Genomic DNA, 24006 nt, shown 5'->3' with positions numbered 1-24006 from the left:
ACAGCGACAACAAGCCAAGATTTCGATCTCATTGTCTCTTCCTGCTATGAGGAACAGGGTGTTTTCCATAAGGCAGAAAAGTTCATGCTAAATACATCACTCAGGCATTCATGTGTAAGCAGATGTCCTTGAAAAAACTAAACAGGTTAGAGAGAGAGAGAGAGAGAGAGAGAGAGAGAGAGAGAGAGAGAAATTCTAGACAGCTTTAGTTTGGATCTCCAAGCAAAGAATCAACTTTTTCTACAGAAAAGAATAAACACATACTATTATCTTTATGTATAATGACATAAATTATAGTATTACATAAATAGCATTCATAATATGGTCTGTGTTACCAGGAACCACAAAAATACTATAATCATGACCAATTAAATTTCACGTATGCATTATTAAACAACCGTTTATTCTCAATAAACAAACAAGCATTCCTCATACAATAGGTTGTCATGTTCTTGAAGGAATATGAGGTTTGTGCAGCTCTATGTATGTACATGCAAAGTGAGACATGGAAAAATGAAAATGCTCCAACAAAGCATGTCCAGGGTGCTGGAGGACTGGATGGCCAAGAAACAACAGCAAAGTTGGCTGCTCTCCAAAGGAAAAGAAGAACCACAATGACACACATTGGGGAATTATAAGACAGGAAGGTTTTGCTCAGAATCAGTTCATGGAGAAAGATATCATGGTTTCCTCTGCTCAGAATTTTTTTTTTTTATGTTAAGAATTATACATGGGGCAAGGCATGGTGATGCATGCCTGCGATCCCAGCACTCGGGAAACCAGAGGCAGAGGCAGAGGCAGAGGCAGAATCAGGCTGATCTCTGTGAGACTGAGGCCAGCCAGGCCTACAAAGTGAGTCCAGGACAGCCAAGGCTACACAAAGAAACCCTATCTTGATAAAGAGAGAGAGAATTATACATGTGCCCCCGATTGATTCATGCTTTCCCCTGGTCACTTGTTTAGTTGTAAGGTAAGATCCTGGAGTTCAAATACCAGCTATCTGTTTGTGATAAAGTTGCCTGTCCTTCAAACATGCTCTTGGGAATTTGCAGATTGAGTGCTGTATGTAGAGAGCAAGTTTCCCTTCCCATTTACTTCATAATTTGGGAGTGTGATTTTTTATTTAAAAATTATTAATAACAACAAAATTTAGAATCAAGAATTTTAATGTTCACCTTCAGAATTATCTCTTTTGAGAAAACCTACGAGTGAACAGTCCTCAAGGAACCTCAAGTGCGGTGAATGATTCTGTTGAGTGATCCTATCTATCCAACGTAGTCTATCTTCAAAATTCCTCTCCCCTTTCTCACTTGTGCCTGTTTCATAGAACTCTATTCAATAACTGAAAAAAAAAATTGACAGTGATTAAAATATGTCTGGTCTATTTCTTTGGGGAGAGGGGGGCTTCCCATGAGCTATGGCCACACAGTAATGACCTCCTTTGGTTATTGAAGGCACATACAAAAGAGGTCTGGGAACAGGGGTAGCAGATAGTGATATGTTACTTAGAATATAAAAGGATTCTGGCTGGGGTTAAGACAGTGAGTTCCTAGGAATTCAGAGGCTGTGGCTCTGTAGAATTGGGCTCATTTTGAGATGTTACAGACGGGCAGGTAAAGGACCAGAGGCCGAGGTGTTGACAACTATAAATCCCCTGACAACTACAAATCCCCTTGTTAAGGAGCCAAGATGGAAATCACCCAAGCTGAACTCCACTCAGCGAAACCAGCCCATCTAGAAAGAAGCCAAGAAACCCTTGAAACAGAGCTTAGGGCCTCACACAAGGGCAACTTGACATAGTTTCTTAATGTCCAAGAAAACAACGCTTCCAGAAATTATATTAGGCATATTTAAGGGGCTTTAACATCAGAATTTGAAACTGGAGTATGTGATCCTAGCTATTCCATTCTGTTCTGTAGAGTGTAAAATGCCACTAAGTGAAATAGAAATTAAATCTGTATTCATATGGAAGTAATTTTGCACATTTGTTTTTGCTTCATTTAAATATTACCCATGTTCACATTTGTATACGTGATTAGAAACCAGAAAAAAAAAAACTAATGTAACAAGCTATATTATGGTTAATTTTCCTCTATATGTGTACATATAATGTTATATGTCTAAAAATGAATGGGTGTTACATTTTCAATAAGAAAAGAGCAATAATTGTCATTTTGTAGAAACAGCAAAATGGAATCCTAATTCTAGACTAGTGCTGAATTGAAATAAATAAAACCAACTTGAGCACTAACGTGCTAAATGTCATGACATAATCATTTTATGAAAAACATTATAATTTGTTGAAATGACTGCTTTGTGTGACAAATAGCATTGTAGTTTTAGTATGAAATGAAGAGACAAAATTCAGCAAGTACATCTTTTGAAGAACTCAGCACTAAGCTTTATATGGTGGTGAATGCTTACAACCTCGACATGAGCAACGTGGAGGATGAAGGCTCAGGAGTTCAAGGTCAAACTGAACTCTCTAAGACACTGCCTTAAAAGAGAAAATAAAATAGGAAGTGAGAGAGCTCAGAGTGATGTTGAGCGAGACATAGAGCCTCATACATTCAAGAAACAAAAGTAAATAAATAAATTTGTTAACAGGCAAATGATTACATTAGTTTTCATAGAAAAAGGCTAGGAGGTATTAATTTGGAGAGAACTGGTATGTAGGAAATAATCTTCAAAGGAAACTTTTATTTAGAAAACAAAGCTGAGTAAAATAATTTGCTCTTACAAAAGATGCACCCAGCAACTTTAATTTCCTGACCAGAGAAGGATAATAGAGATTATAATACATTTGAGTTCCTTCCAGCAGCTCACTGTGATGCGCTATTGTCGGTGTTGCAAAAATTCCCTACTTGGGTGTACCATAGTCACAGAATGATAGATGTCAGTGTGTAGCAATATAATGTGTGGTATTTATTTAAATAAAGGTCCAGAAACACAACTCATTTAACTTCAGAGCTGGTTCTGTCCTCTTCTGTGTGGCTTTAGTCATTTAGCAAGTTGCTTGCAGCCTAATTATTCCTAAAGCCATCAAAGTAAACAGACAAACAAACAAACAACAACAATGAAAAACAAAGTGCAATTGTCTGGTAGCTCCTCAAAAGGTCATGTGAATTGATTAGCTACACAGCCAAACATGTGAGAAGTTTAATTTATTAATTTTTAAAATGCAAACTCTCCTTGGTTCCAAAACTGAATAGTATTGATGATACAAAAATCTATACTACTACAGACCGGGGACAGCAGGATGGCTCAGTCAGTAAAGGCACTTGCTGCCACGCCCGAAGACCTGAGTTCAAATCTTAGAACCCACAGGATAGGTGAAGAGCACCAACTCAAGAACGTTATCTTTTGATTTGCAAGCACGTGTTGTACCATGCATGCGTGCACCATACACAGAATAAATAAATTATAAAAGGGTTTTTTAATTAAATTTTTATTTTTTTAATAATAGTTACAGTTTATTAACTTTGTGTCCCAGCTGTATCCCTCCCAACCCCACCCTCCCTCCCTCATCTTTTATTTTATTTTTTATTTTTAATTAAATTTTTATTTTTTAATGTTACAGTTTATTAACTTTGTGTCCCAGCTGTATCCCACTCCCTCATCCCTCCCAGCCTCATCTTTTTTTGTTTTTTTTATTCTTTATTAATTACACTTCATTCACTTTGTATCCCTTCTGTGGTTCTCTCCCTCCTCCCGTCCCAATCTTTCCCTTCCTCCACCCTCTGCATGCATGCCCCTGCCCAAGTCTGAGGTTAAGAATAGTCACTGTTCTTTCAAAGGTTCTGAGTTCAATTCCCAGCAACCACATGGTGGCTCACAACCATCTATAGTAAGATCTGGTATGCAGGCAGAATGTTGTATAAATAATAAATAAAAGGGTTTTAAAGGATGCGCCAGTCCTTCAAACTGATACATCATGGCTGTCTTCTCAGAGGGAGACAGTGGACTTTCATAAGAGCAAAAACCAAAACAAAAGCTATTAGTTTCACTCAATAAAATTGCTAATAAAATTATTAACTTATGGTTTTATTTCAAGAAGACATTCCTAATCAAGTCAGAGCCTTTATCAAATCACTAAGTGTTTGTGGGGACCCCACATGTTCCAGGAACTGGGAAGGAGCAGAGAGTATCATTTAATCAGGAGCAGATAGTCAAAACTGTGTGTGCACTAAAATTTAGGATGACTTGGGGGAACATAACTAATTGATCTCTAATACACACATACACACTAACACACTCAAAATTATAAATTTTTAAAATATATGGTGAAAATGCATGAAAGGAAAGCTTGCGGGAAGTTTCGTAGGAGATTCTTTATGCTGCTGACATAAACCAGGAGAAGGAAGTAATCCGGCAGACACATTCGTGGAGGCCTGAACCATGAAGGCACTGGCAGAATACTGCAGAAGCTGGCTGTGGTAACGGCACAGAGACACTCAGGGCCCAGACTGGGCTGCCTCTTAGAGCCTGCAACAGCCAAGTGGCCTACACAGTTCTCCACCTTGCAAAGGTCAAGTGTGAAGCTGGCGGTTGTGGGTTGTGGTGTTCTCAGCTGTGCTAACAGCAGCCCCTGAAACTTTAAACAGTTTGGCTGTGACACTCATGGTTTAAACACAGGACTGGCCTTAGGATATCTGAAGAAGGACTCCTCTAACATAAGTAAGTAATTGTTACACATCGTTACCAAGCACGGAGCCACGGGTAAAATTTTAGAGCTGAACCAGGGCAGGCAGAAACTATGTAACTGGGTATCTGAAATGTTGGTCACGTGGGTCACATTGCTTCTCCTAATGCTCTTAACCAACCTTATGTCTCAAAAGGTAAGGAATATCCAAATATGAAGGAAAGAAAAGGGTGGTATTCCAATCCAGGTCTTCCAAGTGTGACCATGTCTGCTGACCATTCTGCCTTAGGCATAATGAGTGACTGGATTGGAGAAGTGGCTCAATAGTCAGGATACTTGCTGCTCTTCCAGAGGTCCCAACTTTGTCCCTACCTCCCACTTCAGGCAGCTCACAACCATTTGTAACTGCAGATCCGGGAGAGCTGATGCCAGCGTCTGGCCTCTGTGGACACCTGCACTCATGTGGTTCACGCATACGCACATACATAAAAATACATATTAATCTTTAAAAAATAAATGGTGAATGGTAATTCTTTGATGGCCACAGCTCAAAAAAAAATCTAATGTACTAGACTTCTAGAAATAAAAGGTCCATGTTCCTGTTTATAGATTCATCCTTTTTTATTCATCCAGTCATTCTTGATTCACAAATATAAACATTTAGGCAATTAAACATTTGCTGAATGAACATAAACTAAACAAGATAATGTGGTATCTTGGAGATGAGGATATGGAAAATCAGGGAAAGGGAAAGATCAGGAGACAATGTCTGCCTCCAGAGAGCTAGTATCCAGAAAGCTGATCTTACATCCACATGATAAAAAAAAAAAGCACAATATTCTTTGGGTTCCAAGAGCAATGCAGGTTTTGAACACCATCTGCCATGTCCTAAAAGTATAAGTTGGATGCCAATGGAATGGGCAGACAACAGAATGGCATTACAAAGAAACTTCCATTGTTCGTGGGAGATGTTCACACTTAAAGACATTTTAAGTCCTCTCTTCGCCGCTCAGCCAAATTGGGCATGCTGTTCTGAACAGGGACCCATGGTTTGTTAGAGAAAGCTATGGACAGGATGCAATGTAAGTTATTCACCCTCTTGATTCTTTCTCCTCACCTTTCTTCCTATGTCACACATCCCTAATAAAGAAGAGTTGAAGGAAAGAAAACTTTCCAGAACTGTTTTTGCTTTAGCATCATTGGAGCTGGAACTCAAGGATCCATCCAGGCATCATATCACTAATCTAGTCCGCATTTTTGTTTGTTTTGTTTAGCCCCACAGCAAACCTGCTGAAATTGTTAGTCTTGATAGGATAAGGTAAGGGTAAGGAAAGCCACACTAAGACAGATGGTGGAGTGCTGGACCACCAGCTGAACGAGGTTAGACTTTCTGCATTGCACAACACATTCTCGAATACTGAGATGCGTGCGTGCGTGTGTGTGTGTGTGTGTGTGTGTGTGCGCGCGCGCGCTCGCGTGCTCCAGTGCACGCAAGTGCAAAGCCAGTCTCCTAACTAGGTGAAATACACTCAAACGGGATAGTAATATCTTTTCTAATTATAGAAATGAGTCTAATGCATCAAAGATAGCAAGGTCATTGTTTTATTTTCAACTTTCTTTAAGATGTGCTGTATGCTGTGCCTAACACTGCCAGATTATTACTGTAACAGCATTACAAGGGATGTTAATCTCCAAATCAGTTTCAGGTTAACGGGTTTTTTATTTCAGCCAACTTTCAGTGTATCCAAACAAAGAAAATCGACATAGCGACATAGCGTAGCTTGCCCTCTGACCAGAACTGACTTCCTTCCTCATGTCACATAGTAACTCTTCCTCATGTTTCCTGTGATACATAAGGTCAAAGAGTTGATGGTTTCTTTCTTTTAAGAGTGTGCTCAACATGGCTTTTTGACATTTCTCTGCAGCTCTGACATCTTCCAAGTTAGATTTTAATAATATCTTGACCCATAACCTTTTGCTTCAAAATTGGTTTTGGCAAGAAATCAAAAGTAGGAGAGTGTCTATATTAAATATTGATTTTTGTAAAAACCTCTTTTTTCCCTCCTTGCCCTTTCTCCCTTGTTTTTCTCTCAGAAGATTAAAGAAGATAACAAAAGGGTTAATAGCCGTTTAAGACCCCATCTAATTTTTTTTTCTTTTTTCCTTTTATTTATTTTTTTTGTGAACTCTGGCTTATCATAGTACAGTTTGAGTAATGTTTAATCTCACAAATACAAATGTGTACTAAAAACATTTTTAATAAAATGAATTAAGTTACAAATTTGACTTCAAGATACTCTATTAAGGAAGAGTTTAATCCAAAACCAATTTGAAGAGATACATTTGGAAAGAGTATTACTTACCTCTTATTTTAATTATTATTATTATTATTACTGTTTGGTAAAAAAAAATCTTGCTATGCATCACAAATTGTCCATAGGTTTGCAATTCTCCTGCATCTCAACCTCCAGTGTCCTGAGATTACAGGTGTGCCCAAAATGTCAAAATTTTGAAGATGCTCCTTCATTGCAGCCACTGTACTAGTTTTGTTTCTGTTGCTGTGGTGAAGCAAGTTGATCCAGAGGCAACTTGGAGAAGAAAGTTTATCTGTTTATTTGGTTTCCGGTTCCAAAATAGAGTCCATTATTGTAAGGGAGTCAAGGCAAGAACTGAACGCTTCAAATCCACAGTTAGAAGTGAGGAAGAATAAATGCATGAGTTTTTACATGTCTTACTGTGAGCTGCCTTCACGCTGACGCCCTTCAGAGACCAGCCTAGAGGGCGCTGCCTCCCACCTTCAGAGTAGATCTTCCCATCTCATTTACCCCAGCTAGAACGATCTCTTTCGCCCACGCCCACAGGCAACCCAATCCAGACGATTCCTCACTAAGAGTCTATTCCTGTAGGATGTGAAGTAAACAAACAAACAAATAAATAAATAATTTAAAAGAGTCTATTCCCCGGTGATTCTAGATTGTGAAATAAAGAGGACAGGCAAAATCCCACAATAAACATGGGTGTAATCCACTGTCCATTGAGCGCTTCTGAGCGCTTCTGCCTGCCAAATGCTGAGGTATACTGGGCCCTGCCAGGTCAGTGCTGCTACTGTGTGCTACCGTGGCTCTCCTCCAGATCCATATTCACACATGGGGCAGGATTTGGAGATTAGATTGTATTATCCAAGTGCTTCCTAATCCAACAAAACCACTTTTAAAAGAGGAGAGGAGTGAGAGGGCTCTTCCAAGCATGTGCCCAGAGACAAGGCTATGCAAAACCAACACTCAGAAGTTCTCAAGTAGGAGCCAGAACCGGAGACTCACCTGAACCCCACCAGGCAGGCCCCCTATGGTGATGTTCAAGTTCTAGGATTCAGAGGATGTCAATTCCATTGGCAAAGCCATGCAAATTGACCCTTGACATGAACGGTTGACAGTTTCACAGGCTCAAGCTCCCTGTGGACCTCTGAGGGAGGGGATCAGGGGCTGTCTCTATCATGAACTCAGTTGACTGCTCTTTGGTCACTCACCCCTGATGATGCAGCCTTGCCAGGCCATGGAGGAAGAGGATCCAGGCAGTCCTGATGAGACTTAACAAGCTATGGGCAGATGGCAATAGTGGAGAACTCCCCTTTTCAGTGGACTAGGGGAAGGGGATGAGGGGAAGAGGGAGGGAGAGTGAGACTGGGAGAGTTGAGGGAGGGGTCTTCAATCGAGATATACAGTAAATAAATTGTAATGAAAAAAAAAAGAGTTGACAGTTACCATGTTTGTTCACACTGACAAACAAATTAGGAGGTCACCTGCACAGGCCATTTGAACCAAAGCAGGTCTCTCTTAGCGCCGCTCCATAGCTCTCCCTCTGAATTTTGGAAATTCAAAGGAAAGAACAAATACCGTACCAACCTCTAGAAGAGTCCCCGACCTCCAGCTGCCATTTTTCTTTCAATTTTCCAGGCTTAGCAAAACCACAGGAGATCAAAGAAACATTCTCCCTCCTTGCCCCCATGATTTGGGTTTTGTGATTTAGCAAGAGGTTATCATCTGAGACCTCAGAATTCTAGGTGGATGATTGGGGGGGAAATTGCCATCAGTTTCCCTGAAATTGCAATGTTGAAACAAATCCTGGATTTGCTCCGGCTGCATTTGCTTTCTGTAAAACATCTTAAATACTAAATAAGCAGTGCTATGCCTGAATCTCATTGGCGGGGTCCCAGGATGCCATATTACAGCCAGCTTCTATTAATTGGATTAGGGATTCGGCGAGGATGGCAGCTGGTTGCAGTTTTCCCGTTACTGTGGGCCTCTGTAATCCCTGTAGGAGAAATTACGAAACAATAGCAGGGGTGACTGTGATTGGGCTCGGGCATTTCTTTTTCTTCCTTTAGGGAGGCATGAACGTGTGTGTGTGTGTGTGTGTGTGTGTGTGTGTGTGTGTGTGATGTAGACATGCATTCTCAGTGTTAAGAGCTCATGTGTTCAAGGGCACACGTGTTCGTGGAGGCAAGGAAGGACACCTTCCTCTACCTCTGTTTACACTGAGGCACGGTATGATATCACACTTGAACCTAGAATTTGCCCACTCAGCTAGCCTAGTCAGTCAGTCTGCCCAGGCATTCTCTGCTTCCTCCTTCTGCATCCCCTGGCATTTACAGGAGTTCTTCGAATCTGACCTTAGGTTCTCAGGTCGTAGAGCAAACAGGATACCTGCGGGGCCAGCTCCTTGGCCCGCCCCTTCCTAAATTTTCTCTCTTGAAATTTTAAAAATGAAAGCTAAGCTCTCTCTCTCTCTCCCCTTGCAGGTTTTCTCCAGCCATCTTTCTATACCTCATCAACATCATACCGTCCCTGTGGCTCCTTGAAATGCACCACGGAAACCAGGTACTCATTTCTTTAAAAAAAGCAAATGATGGTGACTTTGTTAAGCAGCAATCCACTTTCAGAATAGAACATGAGTTGTTTTAGTTATGAGTTTTTCCATGGGGTTGGAATTGCCTAGAATTGAAAAAGTAAGAGTCCAGGTGCAAAAGAAAGTGACTCCACAAACTATTAAAAAAATAAATGAAATAACCACAACTACTTCTGAGTAATGATTACTTAACTAACGATCCTTGTTGGTGACATCTTACTTTGCTTAGCAATGCAGTGCTGTGATTAAAACTGTGGCCAAGAACAACTTGGGGAAGAAAGGGTTGGTGTGGCTTATGATATGGCTGATCACAGTTCATTGAGGGGAGCCAAGGCAGAAACCCAAGCAAAGCAGGAGCCTAGAGACAGGAGCTAATACAGAGGCCATGGAGGAGTACTGCTTACTGGCTTGCTCGCTCATGGCTTGCTCAGCCTGCTTTTTTATACAACCCAGGCCTCCAGCCCAGGGACAACACTGTCCATAGGGAACTGGGTTCTTCTACATCAATCATCAATTAAGAAAATGCCTCACAAGCTTGCCTGCAGGCTGGTCTGATGGGCCATTTTCTCAATTGAGTTTCTCTCTTCTCACATGAGTCTGGACAGTAATCTTCTAAGATACACCCCCACAACATGCTAGTGATAGTCCATAGGCAAATGTGAAAATGATATATTTACCCATTTATGTGTGTATGTATATGTGTGCATGTGGTGTATGTATACATGTCCGGTATATGTGCACATACATATCTGTGACTGTGTTCTTCCTGCAGAAGCCAATGGAAGACATAGGATGTTCTCTGTCACTCTGCTGAATTCCCTCAATGCAAGGTCTGTTTGTTGCTGAATTCTGTCAATGAGTCTCCTGTGTCTGTCTCTGCCAGTTTTGGGGCCACAGAATCATGCAGCAAAGCTTAACTTTCATATGGGTGTTGGGGATTTGAACTCAGGTCCTTATTTTGCACAGCAACCACTCTTACTCACCGAGCCATCTCTCTATCTCTGTGAATGTGATTTAATTCTTGCAGCTTCAGTGAGCTCCAAGAAATTATGCTACGAGTCTCACTATGCTCAGGCCTCATGCCAGCATCATCTGACAAGACATTTTTAAGAGACATAAAAGTAAAAATGAACCGACATTAAAAAAAATTTCTTTATCTTCTGTGGCTGCATGAATGTATTCAAACTTTTAGAGAGCATTCAAAACACAGGTAAAGTGGAATCCAGGAGACACACTTTGGAGCTGGCTGAAACATGGTAGTGAAACAGAAGTCTGTGGGTTAGACAGAAAGCTCAGCAGTTAGAAGCACTCGCTGCTATTGTAGAGGACTGGAGGTCAGATCCCAACACCCACAACTGGCTGTAACACTTAAAAGGATCTCTAGTGCCATCTTCTGGCGTCAAGAGCTACCAGTATGCATGTGGGTATACACACACACACACACACACACACACACAGAGAGAGAGAGAGAGAGAGAGAGAGAGAATTAAATATAAAAATAAAATATTCTTTCAAAGCCCTGATATTAAATCTATGGGAGTGATATTATGAAGCCCGTCACAGGGAAAGATATCATAAGTATCTAAACACACATGACCATGTCTTCCAATACAAATCCCCAGTTATAACCAGTTCCCTGTTTCTAGTCACTCTGGTTTGTTTGCTTTTTTTCTTGAGTCACAGTCTAACCTGGTAGCCCAGGTTGGCCCTGAACTGGAGTAATCCTCTTGCCTCACCTTCCTGAGTTCAGACATTCCCCAGCTTACCTGGCTTATATGACGGTTTAAATATTGACCTACTTCCTCTGTGGACTTGTCTGACTCATGGGCTCAATACTGAGCCTGTCATTTGTTTTGTTAACTCTCCCATAGAAGCCTAGGAGGTTCTTCATTGATAAAATGCCTTAGGCAAGATCTGCTCAGAATTGACCCTGTATACATTTCTTTGCTACAGCTGTTATTTTCTATCAAGGCTGAGTCTCCAGGTTATAAATAACTTTATCTGAAAATGCCTTCTGCGAACTTGAGGCACACAAGAGTAGTTTACCTTTGTGGATCCCTTTTGAAGGAACCCCCAAGCAAATATCAACCCTGTAGCAACAAAGAAAACATTTCTCCCCCTCAACTCTCTTGACAAAATTCATTAACTTCTGAGGCAATGTCTGCATTAAAGCATTTTTGTAACTGTAGATTGGTTGATTCAAGTCACCATAGCTTTGATGGAAAGACCACAAAGAGCTAGAAGACCACTTGAGTCTTCTTTCAGGAATACAAAAATAAGCTGAAGTGATTTGAATCAATTTCTCCTCTACACATCCAATTCTAAGACATGGCTATCAACCACAATAACAATTCATTTCCCCCAAATGCTTTAATAATACAAATGTATTACGCAGTTAATTTATATACAGGTCAAATCCCATTACAACCAATAGCATGCAACCAAAAACTCTCTTTTTAATAAAAAAGAGAGAGAGAGGGAGCGAGAGAGTTTTAGCCTCAGGCAGAACTTCTGTGATTTTTCATACAACAAAAGAAATCAAACTTTTAGTGCTGGGACTTGACACTGAAAATTAAAATGAATGCCCAGAGACTGAAGCAGGCAGGGCAAATGGAGACAGAAGCCGAGAAGGAGAGGGAGAGAAAAATATTGGGATTATGTTTCAACAATTAAGTGGCATTTTGGCATTGAGGGGTATGTGGACATCAAATCTCTCCTCTCACTGTGATAATTCTTCTGTTGCATAGTACCTAATATTTGGAGAGTTTTCAGTTGGCTTTCCTCACTTATAGATTTAAGGACCCCATATATAAGGCATGGTACGGACATTTCCGTTTTATAGACATGAACCCTGGGGTTTAGAAGGCTTAAATACGGAAGCAACACCTGGCCCAGAACACACTCTCCAGGATTTCCAGGGAGCTTACATAAGAATCATGCGAATTTTTCCGTGATGGAAAAAGAGTCATTTACTTCCCATTAACAGACTTGAGAGATGGATCCATGGTTAAGAACACCTGTGGCTCTTGGAGGGAACCTAAGTTCAAGTCCTGTCACTCCCTGGCCCCACAACCTCCTGCACCTCCAGCTTCAGAAACTCTGACATCCTTTCTGGCTTCTTCAGTCCCCTGCAGGCACGTGGCATAGCAACACAGAAAGACATACACATAATTAAAACTAAAACATAAATCTTAGTTTTCAACATTCTCCATTTATTCACGCCCGGGTTCTTCTAGATGACAGGCTTCAGACCTTCATTCCTGAAATGATATGACCTACACACGTAAACCAAACTTTCTGAAGGATTGCAATTCTAACCACGTGCGAGCTCTTCTTGTGACAGAGCACGCTGAATGTGATGAAAAAACCCAGCTCTTTGTGAAGTCCTTGTTATCTTTGAGCCGAAGAGATGCATTAGGTTTTAATAACACAGACATAAATAAGTAACATGCTGGTACCAAAATGACCTTCATAAAATCCCTTGCGTGATGATTACTAAAACGACAGACACAAAAGCAGACCAAGTCAAATTATGGTTAAGGATTTAAATCCCGTGTTTGTGGTAGCCTTAATGTCCTGAAATGGAAAGTTCCATTAATCTAAAACTGAGTAACAGGAGAGGAGAGGAGCTCAATCGCCACCATGATGCCCATGAAAAGCCATTTGCTTCTAAATTGGGAAGCACTTCACTCCAGGGCGACATTTTCCTTAAACAGCAGGATGTTTATGGAGTTTTGGAGATAAAGGTATCGGGACGTATCATCTCACCAATTTTAGCACACAGTGTATTTTCCTACCTATGAAAAAAGGTGGTCAACATTTTCTTTCTGTTCTTAAGCTCACAGAAGTACTCTCCAAAGGGTGATATGGGGTTTGGATCATCAACGATTAAGTTTTTATCTCCATCACCTCCTCTTTAAACCTTAGTGGCATGAATGTATACACGTTTGCATGTATACGCATGCGCACACACACCCTGCACACATACATACACATTCACCCAGATTCACACATATGCACATACACTCACGAGAGCATGAACATACACATACATACAGACATTCACACACACCTGCATACACGAACGTATACCCAGAAATGCAGTAATGCGCACACATGTGGATGAACGCATACGCTTACGCTAACTTGCCCTGGCCCTTGTGTGTACTCACATACAAACACGGGCACACACAGGCGCACACACACAGAGTGTGCGCATTCATAATTATTTGTGTTATTTCACTTACAGCACTAGTCACTTGGCTTGAGAGCGGAAAATAATGGCTTCTTGGCAGAGTATTCGTCTATTTGTCAAATGGCTCATGGAATACACTCCATGGTATTTAGAATAATTAAGAAAAAAAACCTCATATTTTATGGTTGAGCTCTTCCACCCCCCCCCCCCCGATAGTTTCTCCCTAAAGAAATGTGTGATCATGGGGTGTTGGTGATTGTGGTAATAGTGGTGGACCTGTTTCTGGTTATTGGTAGTAGCTCTCTTTCTGTCTGTCTGTGTCTCTGTCTCTCTGTCTTCTCTCTCTCTGTCTCTCTCTCTCTCTCTCTCTCTCTTTCTCTCTCTCTCTCTGTGTGTGTGTGTGTTTCAAAAACATGTGAGCGCTGCAGAGGCAGAGAAAACGTCAACCAGTCTCTCCGGCAAGTTTGTAAAGTATGCGCCCACGGTGGCTGCATTGCCAAGTGTTGTCTCTGTTTTCTTATAAAATTTTCTGCCTCTTATTTATCTCAGTTTCCAAGTATCTGGCTACATAAATTATACACATTCATCTGCAGAAACTGCAGAAGAAAGGAAAGAAAGAAATTGTCTTTTAGGTCAATTATCCAAGGTCCCACAACCCTAAGTTGGCCTCGGTAACAACACTGGAGTCTGGGACACTGGACTGTTGACTTTCTGTTTATGTCAATGCTTGGCCTGAAGGGTGAAAAGTAATTGGCTTATTTATTTAACTAGAATGGCATTTTTAGATAGAGAGCTTTCTTTGTAAGAAACAAACTCCTAAAATAAATACTTTGACAGGGTCCTATGTATTCTCAGAGTTTGTATCCCAATTGTTCTAACAAAGGTTCAACAAAGGGAACCCAGCTACTGCACCAGAGAATTTACAGCTCTCTGTGATGGCTCAACAGCTGAGACTCCTAGGCTGTTGGGAAAGGAGTCAGGCAGTGAGCACTGTTTTCCAGTATTTTCTACCTCATATCCTGGTCCCAGGAATGGTCACACGGTCTCTGTAAATGTCACACATCTTCATAATCTCTTGCATGGAGTGAAGCTGCCTTGAGGTCCCTTAGTTGTGATGGTTTTTTCACACCCACTCTCAATTCTTAGTATTGCAGTGCCCAGTCTGAGAAAATGGCACAGAACGTTAGCAGAAGAGGAGATATCAACCAAACCATGACGTCCCACAGACAAGCCAATGGAATGGAAAATATCCTTGAGCTGGTAAGAGCTTTTGTACTGCACTTATTAAATCTTATCACCTACAAGATGATGCGCTCTCCATCAGTAAATATAAGCATTAGGATCACACTTTCACAACATGTGTATGGAAACATAAGCTGAAGTGTATCATAATACAGCATATTCATTGTATACAAGTTTCTTTGCTCTGATTATATGCCTATACTTTTTAAATATAGCTATGTATAATGACATCTTCCTTTAACAAGAATAAATTTGAATTTGCAACACAGCTGAGAGGAAGGTAGCAATATTACCCATAAACCTCTGTCTCTCATTCATGCACAACCTGCCCTCATCACATCTTACACCTGGTGATATATCAGTCCAACATCTGTGTAGATTTGAGGCAGGGTATCACACAGCCCAGGTTGGCTAAGAGCTCACTATGTAGGTGAGCATGACCTTGGATTCTAATCTTCCTGTCTCCTCCTGCTAGGATTATAGGCATGTGCCAGGTATATGTGATGCTGTGGATTGGACCCAGGGCCTCATGCATGTCACTCTACCAACTGTGATATATCCCGAGTCTCAATGTTTTGAACCAAAAATTGATGTGCCTCCATGAATGTGTCATTGTCACTAAATGTCATTGTTTTTATTAGAGTTCATTTTGGGTATTGCATGTTCTATGCATTTAGGCACATTATAGTACTATAGAGTCTAACCAAAATTCATGTTTGATTATCTTCTCTACCTGCCTCAACTACGTTTTAAAAAGAAACTCCCCTCTCCCTCCCTTTCTCTCTCTCTCACTCCATCTTCCTCTCTTCTTTTCTCCCTATCTTCCCTTCTTCTTCCTCTTTCTTCTACCTGCCCTTCTCAAATGCATGTCAAGTCATTGATCACTGACATGTTGGGTTTCTTTATACATGAATATGAGATCTCTCACCAATTGGGCAATCTCTGATTTCAGCCTTTAGGGTCTGTGGACATAGCTCAGAGCTACCGCACATGCTTTAAAGATGCAAGGTCTCATTTTTGAGATGTTTGATTCCAAATACCATCTAGAACAGAGAGAGACTGATTTAACTCCTAAGTATTTAGTAGTTTTATCATATATATGCTTTGTCATATATATATATATACATATATATGCTTATTATGTATATCTATTTTCATATATATAAACACATACACCTGACATATGTGTACCAATAGAACATGTATTTTAATGTAAATGTACATATAATGTATTTGTATTTAACATTTTGTTAGATTCATAACCAAGTATTTTATTTTCCACAGTGGTGCTGTAAGTGATACTGAATTTTAGCTTCAATATCTATTTCTTTTCCAGTAGGTAGAAAGAAGATTGACTCTTGTATAACCAATTTTATATCTGTAATTTGTTTTTTAGTTCTGGGAAAGTGTTTCTTATTTCTGCCACCAATTCTTTAGGACTTTCTACATATAAAAGAATGTGATAGCTGAACAAAGATAGTCCTATTCTTCCTTTTCTATGAGTATAACCTTTATTTTTTTCTTATTTTGTTGAAATATATATACATATATATATATATATTCAGCAGATATAATGAATGTGCAGAGTGAATATATATTCGTTATACATAATACCTAATAGGAAAGGATGTTTGCCAAACTAGAGTGCTAGGGTAGCTCTATTTCTTTACACATCTTGTATTTAGTAAGATGATAATGATGTCTTTGAAAACAGTTTACAGAAGGGACTCGGGATAAACAAAGGTCTCTACCACTGAATGGTGTTTTCTAAAATAAGTTCCAGAGTAGAATAGCGTGGTCCATGAATTACTATCCAAATTTAGCTCGAGCTTACCTATGTCACTATGGACAGCTCACTTCCCTTTTCACCTTGACTGAAACAATAACATTTAGCATGATAATGTGTTGCCCCTGAAAGTTAAATGACTTTTATGAAGCCTCACAGGAGAATCATCAAGAAGAAAGTGACAAAAATAGTCTTGATCTTCGTGCATAGATTCAATCAGTCCTCTTCTCCCTTGGTCATTTCTCTTCCTTGTCCTTATGTATTTGGTGTGGATAACCGATCAAGAGATATGAGTCAATTTTGAACCAAGGTAACTACACCATTTGCATAGGTCACCTGGAATCATCCTGCCTACTTGTGACACAGATCTTGTAGTCTTTAAATAATTTATCTTAAGTCAATACTAACATACCTTGAAATTTACTGAGAAATTAAATGGGAAGGATATTTCCTTCAGGATATATGGCAGAACATATGGAGTCTATGGACTTTATCTCAAACTTAAGACTAAAGGCAGACTAAACTTTCCTTGCTGAATTATGGATTATTGAATAATATGCCATGTATTCAGAGCAAAGAGAGGAAACATTTCACTTGTTCTCTTTCATTAAGTAAACAGATAAACAGTAATTTTTTTCTGACTAGACTTTTAAGGCAACGATGAACAAAAGGAAAATTGTATTATGCTAAAAATTCCAATGCTAATAACTTCAGATTTTAAAATCAGTAAAAGAAAAATATTGGATTTTTCTACAATTTTAATATGGAACTTATCAAAGTTTGCCATGTGTTATTATTTAATATGGAGTATAATAAAACTCCTAAAGATCTTTAAAACAGTCTTAAATTGGCTCTTTAAATGTCACAGCGTGTCACCTTACTAGCATTTCAATTAGCCATATGCTAAGTAAGTCCTGTCTTAGGAACCTCATTAGAATGTTCAGCTAAAAGGACTTATTTTCCTTAGTAAATAAAGAATGACTTTTGGAAAGTATCCACAAAAGCACAGTGTTGACTGAAAGCCGTGTTGAAGCAGATAATCCTCTACACTGATGGTCCCTCATCCTGACATCTGCGGGATGTCTCTGTTCAACAGGCCAGGGGCTTTGTAGATAACTTATCCATGGTATGTGATCCGGTCTGGACCTTAGGACTCCACCAAACTCTGCTCTTAATACTGATCATTGGACGATGGCTTCTCCCCATTGGAGGCACCATTACTAGAGACCAGCTCTCAGAACTTCTTCTGATGTTTGTGGGGACAGCGGCTGACATACTGGAATTCACTACTGAGACTCTGAAAGAAAATAACGTCAGGTAAGGCCCGGTCCAGTGTCTGCACCACGTGTCTGTCTCATTGTTCCATTATTTGTACTTCGCCTAAGATTTTTAGAGAGAGCCTTATGTCAGGGCTGGAGAGATGACTTACTTAGTGAATTGTTTGCTGTGCAGGAATCAGGACCTGAGTTCAAATCCCCAATTCCCACGTCAAAACCAGGCATGGCTGTTTGCGTGTGTTTATGATCCCGGCACTAGAGATGTGCAGACAGGAGAATCTCCAGGGCTCACTGGCCAGCCTTTCAGGGCGGATCAGTAAAGCCCATGTTCAGTGAGAGAAGCAGAGAGTAAGGTTCAGGGTGATATTTGAAGACACCCCGTATCAAGCCTCTGGGCTCCGTATGTGCCCGCATACATATGCACGCACATCAACACACATATGCACACCCATGATCATGTATTCACATACATACCACTTCTACTACACACACACACACACACACACACACACACACACACACGTATATTTAAATACATGCTAGGGACCGATCTATACCGTAGAAAAGAAGATGCAGGAATGCCGCTCTCCCTGAGAAAGGGACAAGGTGCGCCCACCCAGGATAAAGCACAAGGCAGCCACACAGTGGCACCATCAGTTCAGGGAGGTCAGGGCACAAAGACAGTGACTACAGATATCTGGAGACCCTTGGGGTGTCTTTTTCCTCTCCAGCCGGGCATCAGGAGTATAGCCAATGGCAATATTTTCTCTTAGATCACAGCATAATAACAAAAGCTATAGAGAAAGTGTCCCTTTCTTCAGCTGAAGAATTTACATTTCCTGGTGAGAAGGGAGAATGGAACAGATAAAGTTTTATTGTATGAAATTTTATTTTTAGTCAGTTTTGTTCAAAGCGCCCAAAGGCTTTCTGGTGGAGATGCCTATAAATTAAAACTTATTGAGTTGGTACTTTTATTTTCGCCACAAGCAAATAAACTCAGAATCCATGATCACATCTGTTTATGGAACTGCTTTCTTCCCATTAGGGATTTGAGTCTCCGTGCCTGAATGTACTTTAAGCTTGGGTTGTTTTGTACGATGCTATAAAAATAAATTGGAATGAGGCTGGCTTTTAATGCTACAGTTTACTTTATCCCACACTCCTCAAACAACAAAACATAAAGCCCAAGCAAAATACACCAACTTATTAAATTAACTTAATTTCTCAATTACAGTGTGAATCATTATTTATAAGCAAGAGATATTTTTACAAGAACACTCATCATTTTGTGCATGCTAATTTTTCCTTTAGTTTATTAGCTTGACATTATTCTTTGAGGAACCAAATATGAATTGGGTCACTGCAGTCACCGTGTTTATTTTAGTCTTTGGTTTCAATGCCTTACAGTTGATCAGCATTTTACATTGCACAAAGCTTTCAAATGTGTTTGAGGTGATTATACTATGATGCCGTTACTGGAAGAACAGGACTGGATCATGATGGAGCCCATAAAATAATGAACGCGGATAGTTACGGAGACATGACATCGTAATGATAAGTTACTCCTATCTGTAAATGGATGCATGTATGCTAAATATCTACAGAGAACAGAGGCGGCACAGTGTCATAACAGGGCTTGGGGAGGGCTATGTTTTATGGAGCTAGTCGTAAAATGAGAGAAATGCCAAACCCAGTTATCTTAATGGCTTCTATGAGTCCCATCCAGAAGTATCATCAAAGAGTAATGTATCCCATGTTTACCAATAAATGTTGATTATTAAATACGTTTATTTAATTGCTTGACCCATAAAAAAGCACCCTTGGAAGTCACCAGGCACTGTTTAATTGACTAAGGGATGTTGTGTAACATGTGCCAGGTACTGTGCTATGGGAGCGGAACCATAAACAAATTATGAACCAAAGAGCACAGAGTTCAGCCAAAACAGGGTTGTTTTGTCCAGCAAGAATTTAGGGGAGCACTCATCAATCCCCCCAATTTTTCTGCCACTGAGTATATATTTTGGAAATCTGAAACTTGCATTTCATACAAGATAATGCTTAATGGGGCTGAATAAATTAGAACTGGCCCTTGTATCTACAGGCTTCTCATTCATGGATAGAAAGCATTCCAGAAATAACTCCAAGTTTATTATAAGAAATGTGCGGATTACATGTTAACGTTATACAATGTTTTATAAGGCGATGAGGATCCTACAAATTCCCTCCCATAGATGATATAGGATTTTGTTACGGATCCTATTTTAAAATATCTTTAAATATCGTTTTCAATCGTACTCCCTCAAATGGAAGTTACGTTGTTTCAGTACGCCCGGATTCTGCCCGTGGCCTTTTGCAGTCTCCCATCTACCCCACTTTGCACCTCCTCAACTCAAGTGCACCTCAGCCTGTGGTCAAGTCCCAGGACATCTCTGGAGAGCTTTTCCTCTCTTCAAAAAGTTGGCTTCCGAGTTCTAAGTTCCTGTCCCAGGTCTCACCTGTGTTGTAAGAAACGATACCAAAAATGTCAAGCATGTGCGTGTGTGTGCGTGTCCATGAGTGTTTTCAGAAGAAGGGATTGGACCCCATGGAAGTATGGTTACAGGTGGTGGTTAGCCGTTATGTGGTGCCTGTAAGGGAACCCAGGTCCTTGACTGCTGAGTCATCTTTCCAGCCTCACGATGAAGTCTTATTATAGTTCTACGTAATATCATGGTGTCATATATAAGAAATAAAAACAAATCTAAAATCAGAACTGTCTTCCCTTTTCTACCTATGGAACTCTTTAGCTCTCTCTCTCTCTTTCTCTGTGTGTTTTCATTTGCTTTAATTTTGTGTGCACTGCAAAACAAACTTTCAAGTTTCAGCATTTTTGGCATTGACCCACAATTATTTGTTGAACCAGCTTGGACACTAATTGTCTCAAAAAAAATATTTGTTGAAAATACTCTTTCCAAGTTCAGCTGGCGTATTTATTCAAAATCAATTGACTACAGGTGTAAGAGCTCCAATGAGGGATGTGTTTGTCACACTTACAGTGATGTTTGTGGTAGGGTACTGTAGACAATATAGCCCTGCCTTCTAAAAGCATTGCTTCTGGTAGCCTAGGACCCTTACGTGGCTGTGATTACCTTTCCAAGCTTATTTACAAAACGGAATAACAAGCAAGCAAACAAAAGAAAACCTGTGTAGGAGGTGAGGTAGCTGAAAGGCTTAGTTGGGAAGATTCAGAATTCTGAAGCTCTCACATACGTGAACGTGAAATGTCTGAGCTTGTTTCTGACTTTTGCCTGCTTTTGAGAGCCGGGTCCTCCTACTGGCTTGCCCCGTCCAGCCCTAATGTGAGGGGAGGTGTCCAGTACAATTGCAACTTGTTTGGTTGGTATCCATGGGAGGCCGGCCCTTTTCTGAAGGGAAACTAAGGGGGAGTGGATGGGGAGGGAGGACGTGAGGAGGTGGAGAAGGACGGGCTGGAGGGAGGGAGAGGAAACTGAAGCTGGGATGTAATAGATGAGAGAGCAAATTAATAAAAATATTTTTAAAAGGGAAAAATGTCTCAGCTAAATAGTCTATAGTTCACCTATGCTTTTCAAGTCTTTTCTCTGCTTTTCTACATGAGTCTTTTTCTTGAGTCTCTTAGTACTAGTTTTTACTTCTTAAATTCTTTCTAATGGATTTTTTAAAACTTTCCTTTTATTATTTTTAGTTGCTTTAGTTGGGACATAACTTACCTACAGAATGATTTTGTGCCCAGTAATGACCACAAAATTTGTTTAGTTTGTTTTATTTCCAGGTTTAATCTCAGGCTAGGTCATGACATTTATAAATAAAGACGCTTCTGGTTGTTGCCAATGTGTGCTCTATGAATTTCTTTTTCTGGCGTCATTCTACTATCTAGTTGCTTTCTTCTGTGTTAGACAGAAGCAGTTGAACTGAACAACTCAACCCTAAGAGAAACAATTTGTCTTTCTCTGTTAAGTATGTGGTTCACATTTTGCTGGCACAGACCGTCATTAGAAGCTTGAGGAAAGGTATTTTTATTTTCATGTTACTGAAAATGTTTTTTTTTATGTGTATTGACTATTACGAAGTCTGCCTTCTTTAATGTGATTTTATATTGGTTGTCCTTTACTATTAAAATAAAGATCACCAGTCTTTCTTCTCTAGCATAAGCATCCAGAACTATACATTTCCTTCTCAGCACTGCTATCTTAATATCCTATATATTCTGTTGTGTTATCCTTTTATTTAATATAATTCAATCCTCCAGTTACTCCTGTCATTTCTCCTTGGTTCATGATTATTTGTAAGTGAGGTGTTTTCACTTCTAAGTAGATGAAGAGTCCTCAAATTTCTTTCCTTTGTTTTAATTTTAATTTATTGAAGTCTGTTATTATAATTTAAAGTGGCTCATGACTTTTAAATTTATTGAGGCTTGCTTGGGAGAGGGTACGGTTTCCTCTGGAGAGTGTTCTGGTTGCTTAAGAAGGATGTGTTCTTGTTCATATTCCACAATAGGTTAATACTGATGCAGTTATAGTAAACCTGCAGCAGCATTATTCCACTTAATCATCACTCCTGGCTCCATCTGCTTCATGGACCATAACTTCATCTCAATCTCCTCCTGTGTGCTATTACAGCAATACATATATTATGCCTTGGTATATTATAGCACACAATATGGTTTTGTCCTTTATAATATTTTCATTTAACAAAAGGGTGAGATGCATTCCCTCCTGCTTGGCAAAATCATTTTTTTTTCTTCCTAAGACAAACCTGCTAGCAAGAGACTTTCCAAGTCTTTCTTTAACTGGAAAAAAATGTTTATTTTGTCTCTGTGTTTGAAGAATAGTTTTGCTTTAGAAAGAGTACTTGGTTGACAAGCTTTCCTTTTTAACACACATATAAGATACAAACATCTATATTTTATATATGTAATTCAGTCATCCAATTGTTTTCTGACCATCACCATCGTCTCCTATTAGATATTAGTCCTTGCTTATTCACAGTTGCCCTGCACATGAAGAATCAGTTTCCTCTTTCTACCTTCAAGGATTTCTTTTCTCTGCCTACCAGCCCTTGGGCTGAGCTGCATCTAGGCACATACCTCCACCATCATGGCTAAATACTTGCTCTGCTTTTGTGGTCTCCTCACTTTTCTGAGATTGTTGTTGAACAATGTTTGGGTGTTTTTAGAGATCTTGGCCTCTTCTTGAACATATTAGACTCTTTGGGTGTGGGCTAAGATTTTTTTCTCTGCATCTGTCTTCTAGATCATCATTATTTCTTTTGCTATCTCAAATCTAGATACAGTCAAAGTGTGGAGTCATTTTTTAGTTGATTTTTAAAACCCAATCCTTGTACTGCTGACTGTGAGGGTCTCTATACTCATTTCATTCACTTGCTACATCTTTACTTAGATCATGGACTAAGTTGTTGTGTCTTTTACATTCCATTTTTCTTTGACTTATGCACAGAACTGTTTTTTTTTTTTTCAGTTTTGATAACATTAGCTGCTTTGATACCCTCATTTTTTTGCTAAATCATTTGATTTAAATCTGCTTATAGGCTCCTCATTTCTGCTTTTGACAGGTCATATACTTTGTTGATAACTGGGTATTTTCCATACATCTCCACCACCACAAGCTTCTTTGTTTGCCATCTTAAAATGTTTTTATTTTATGCATATGAGCTTGCCTGCGCATATGTATGTGCTTCACATATGTTCAGTGCCTACAGAGACCAGAAGGTGGTCCATGGAGCTGGAGTTACAGGTAGGTGCTGGGAACTGAACCAGGGTTCCCTAAAAGAGGAGCAAGTACTCTTAACAACTGAGACATTCCTCCAGACCTCTGCCTTTGTTTTCCTAATATGAGGACTCCATCAACTTTTTCATGACGCTGACTGATGCCTTGGCTGATTTATTTGTTTGTTTGTTCATTTAATTTTTAGTGTTACTTCT

At 39.7% G+C, this 24006-nt stretch overlaps 1 protein-coding gene across 1 annotated transcript in view; it reads left to right on the top strand.

The window, feature by feature from the left end:
* The window catches only part of Tmem26 (transmembrane protein 26), a 50858-nt gene that overhangs the window by 9949 nt on the left and 16903 nt on the right, over positions 1 to 24006 (top strand). Inside the window, exons 2-4 of the mRNA XM_021647059.2 lie at positions 9441 to 9519; positions 14889 to 15002; positions 17867 to 18087. Of these exons, the coding sequence (XP_021502734.1) occupies positions 9441 to 9519; positions 14889 to 15002; positions 17867 to 18087 (414 nt within the window). The remainder of the gene's footprint in view (positions 1 to 9440; positions 9520 to 14888; positions 15003 to 17866; positions 18088 to 24006) is intronic.

Source organism: Meriones unguiculatus, chromosome 16, assembly GCF_030254825.1.
Source record: "Meriones unguiculatus strain TT.TT164.6M chromosome 16, Bangor_MerUng_6.1, whole genome shotgun sequence".
NCBI classification, from domain to species: domain Eukaryota; kingdom Metazoa; phylum Chordata; class Mammalia; order Rodentia; family Muridae; genus Meriones; species Meriones unguiculatus.
The sequence above is the reverse complement of the archived record's forward strand: the minus strand, read 5'-3'. Positions and strand labels throughout refer to the sequence as shown.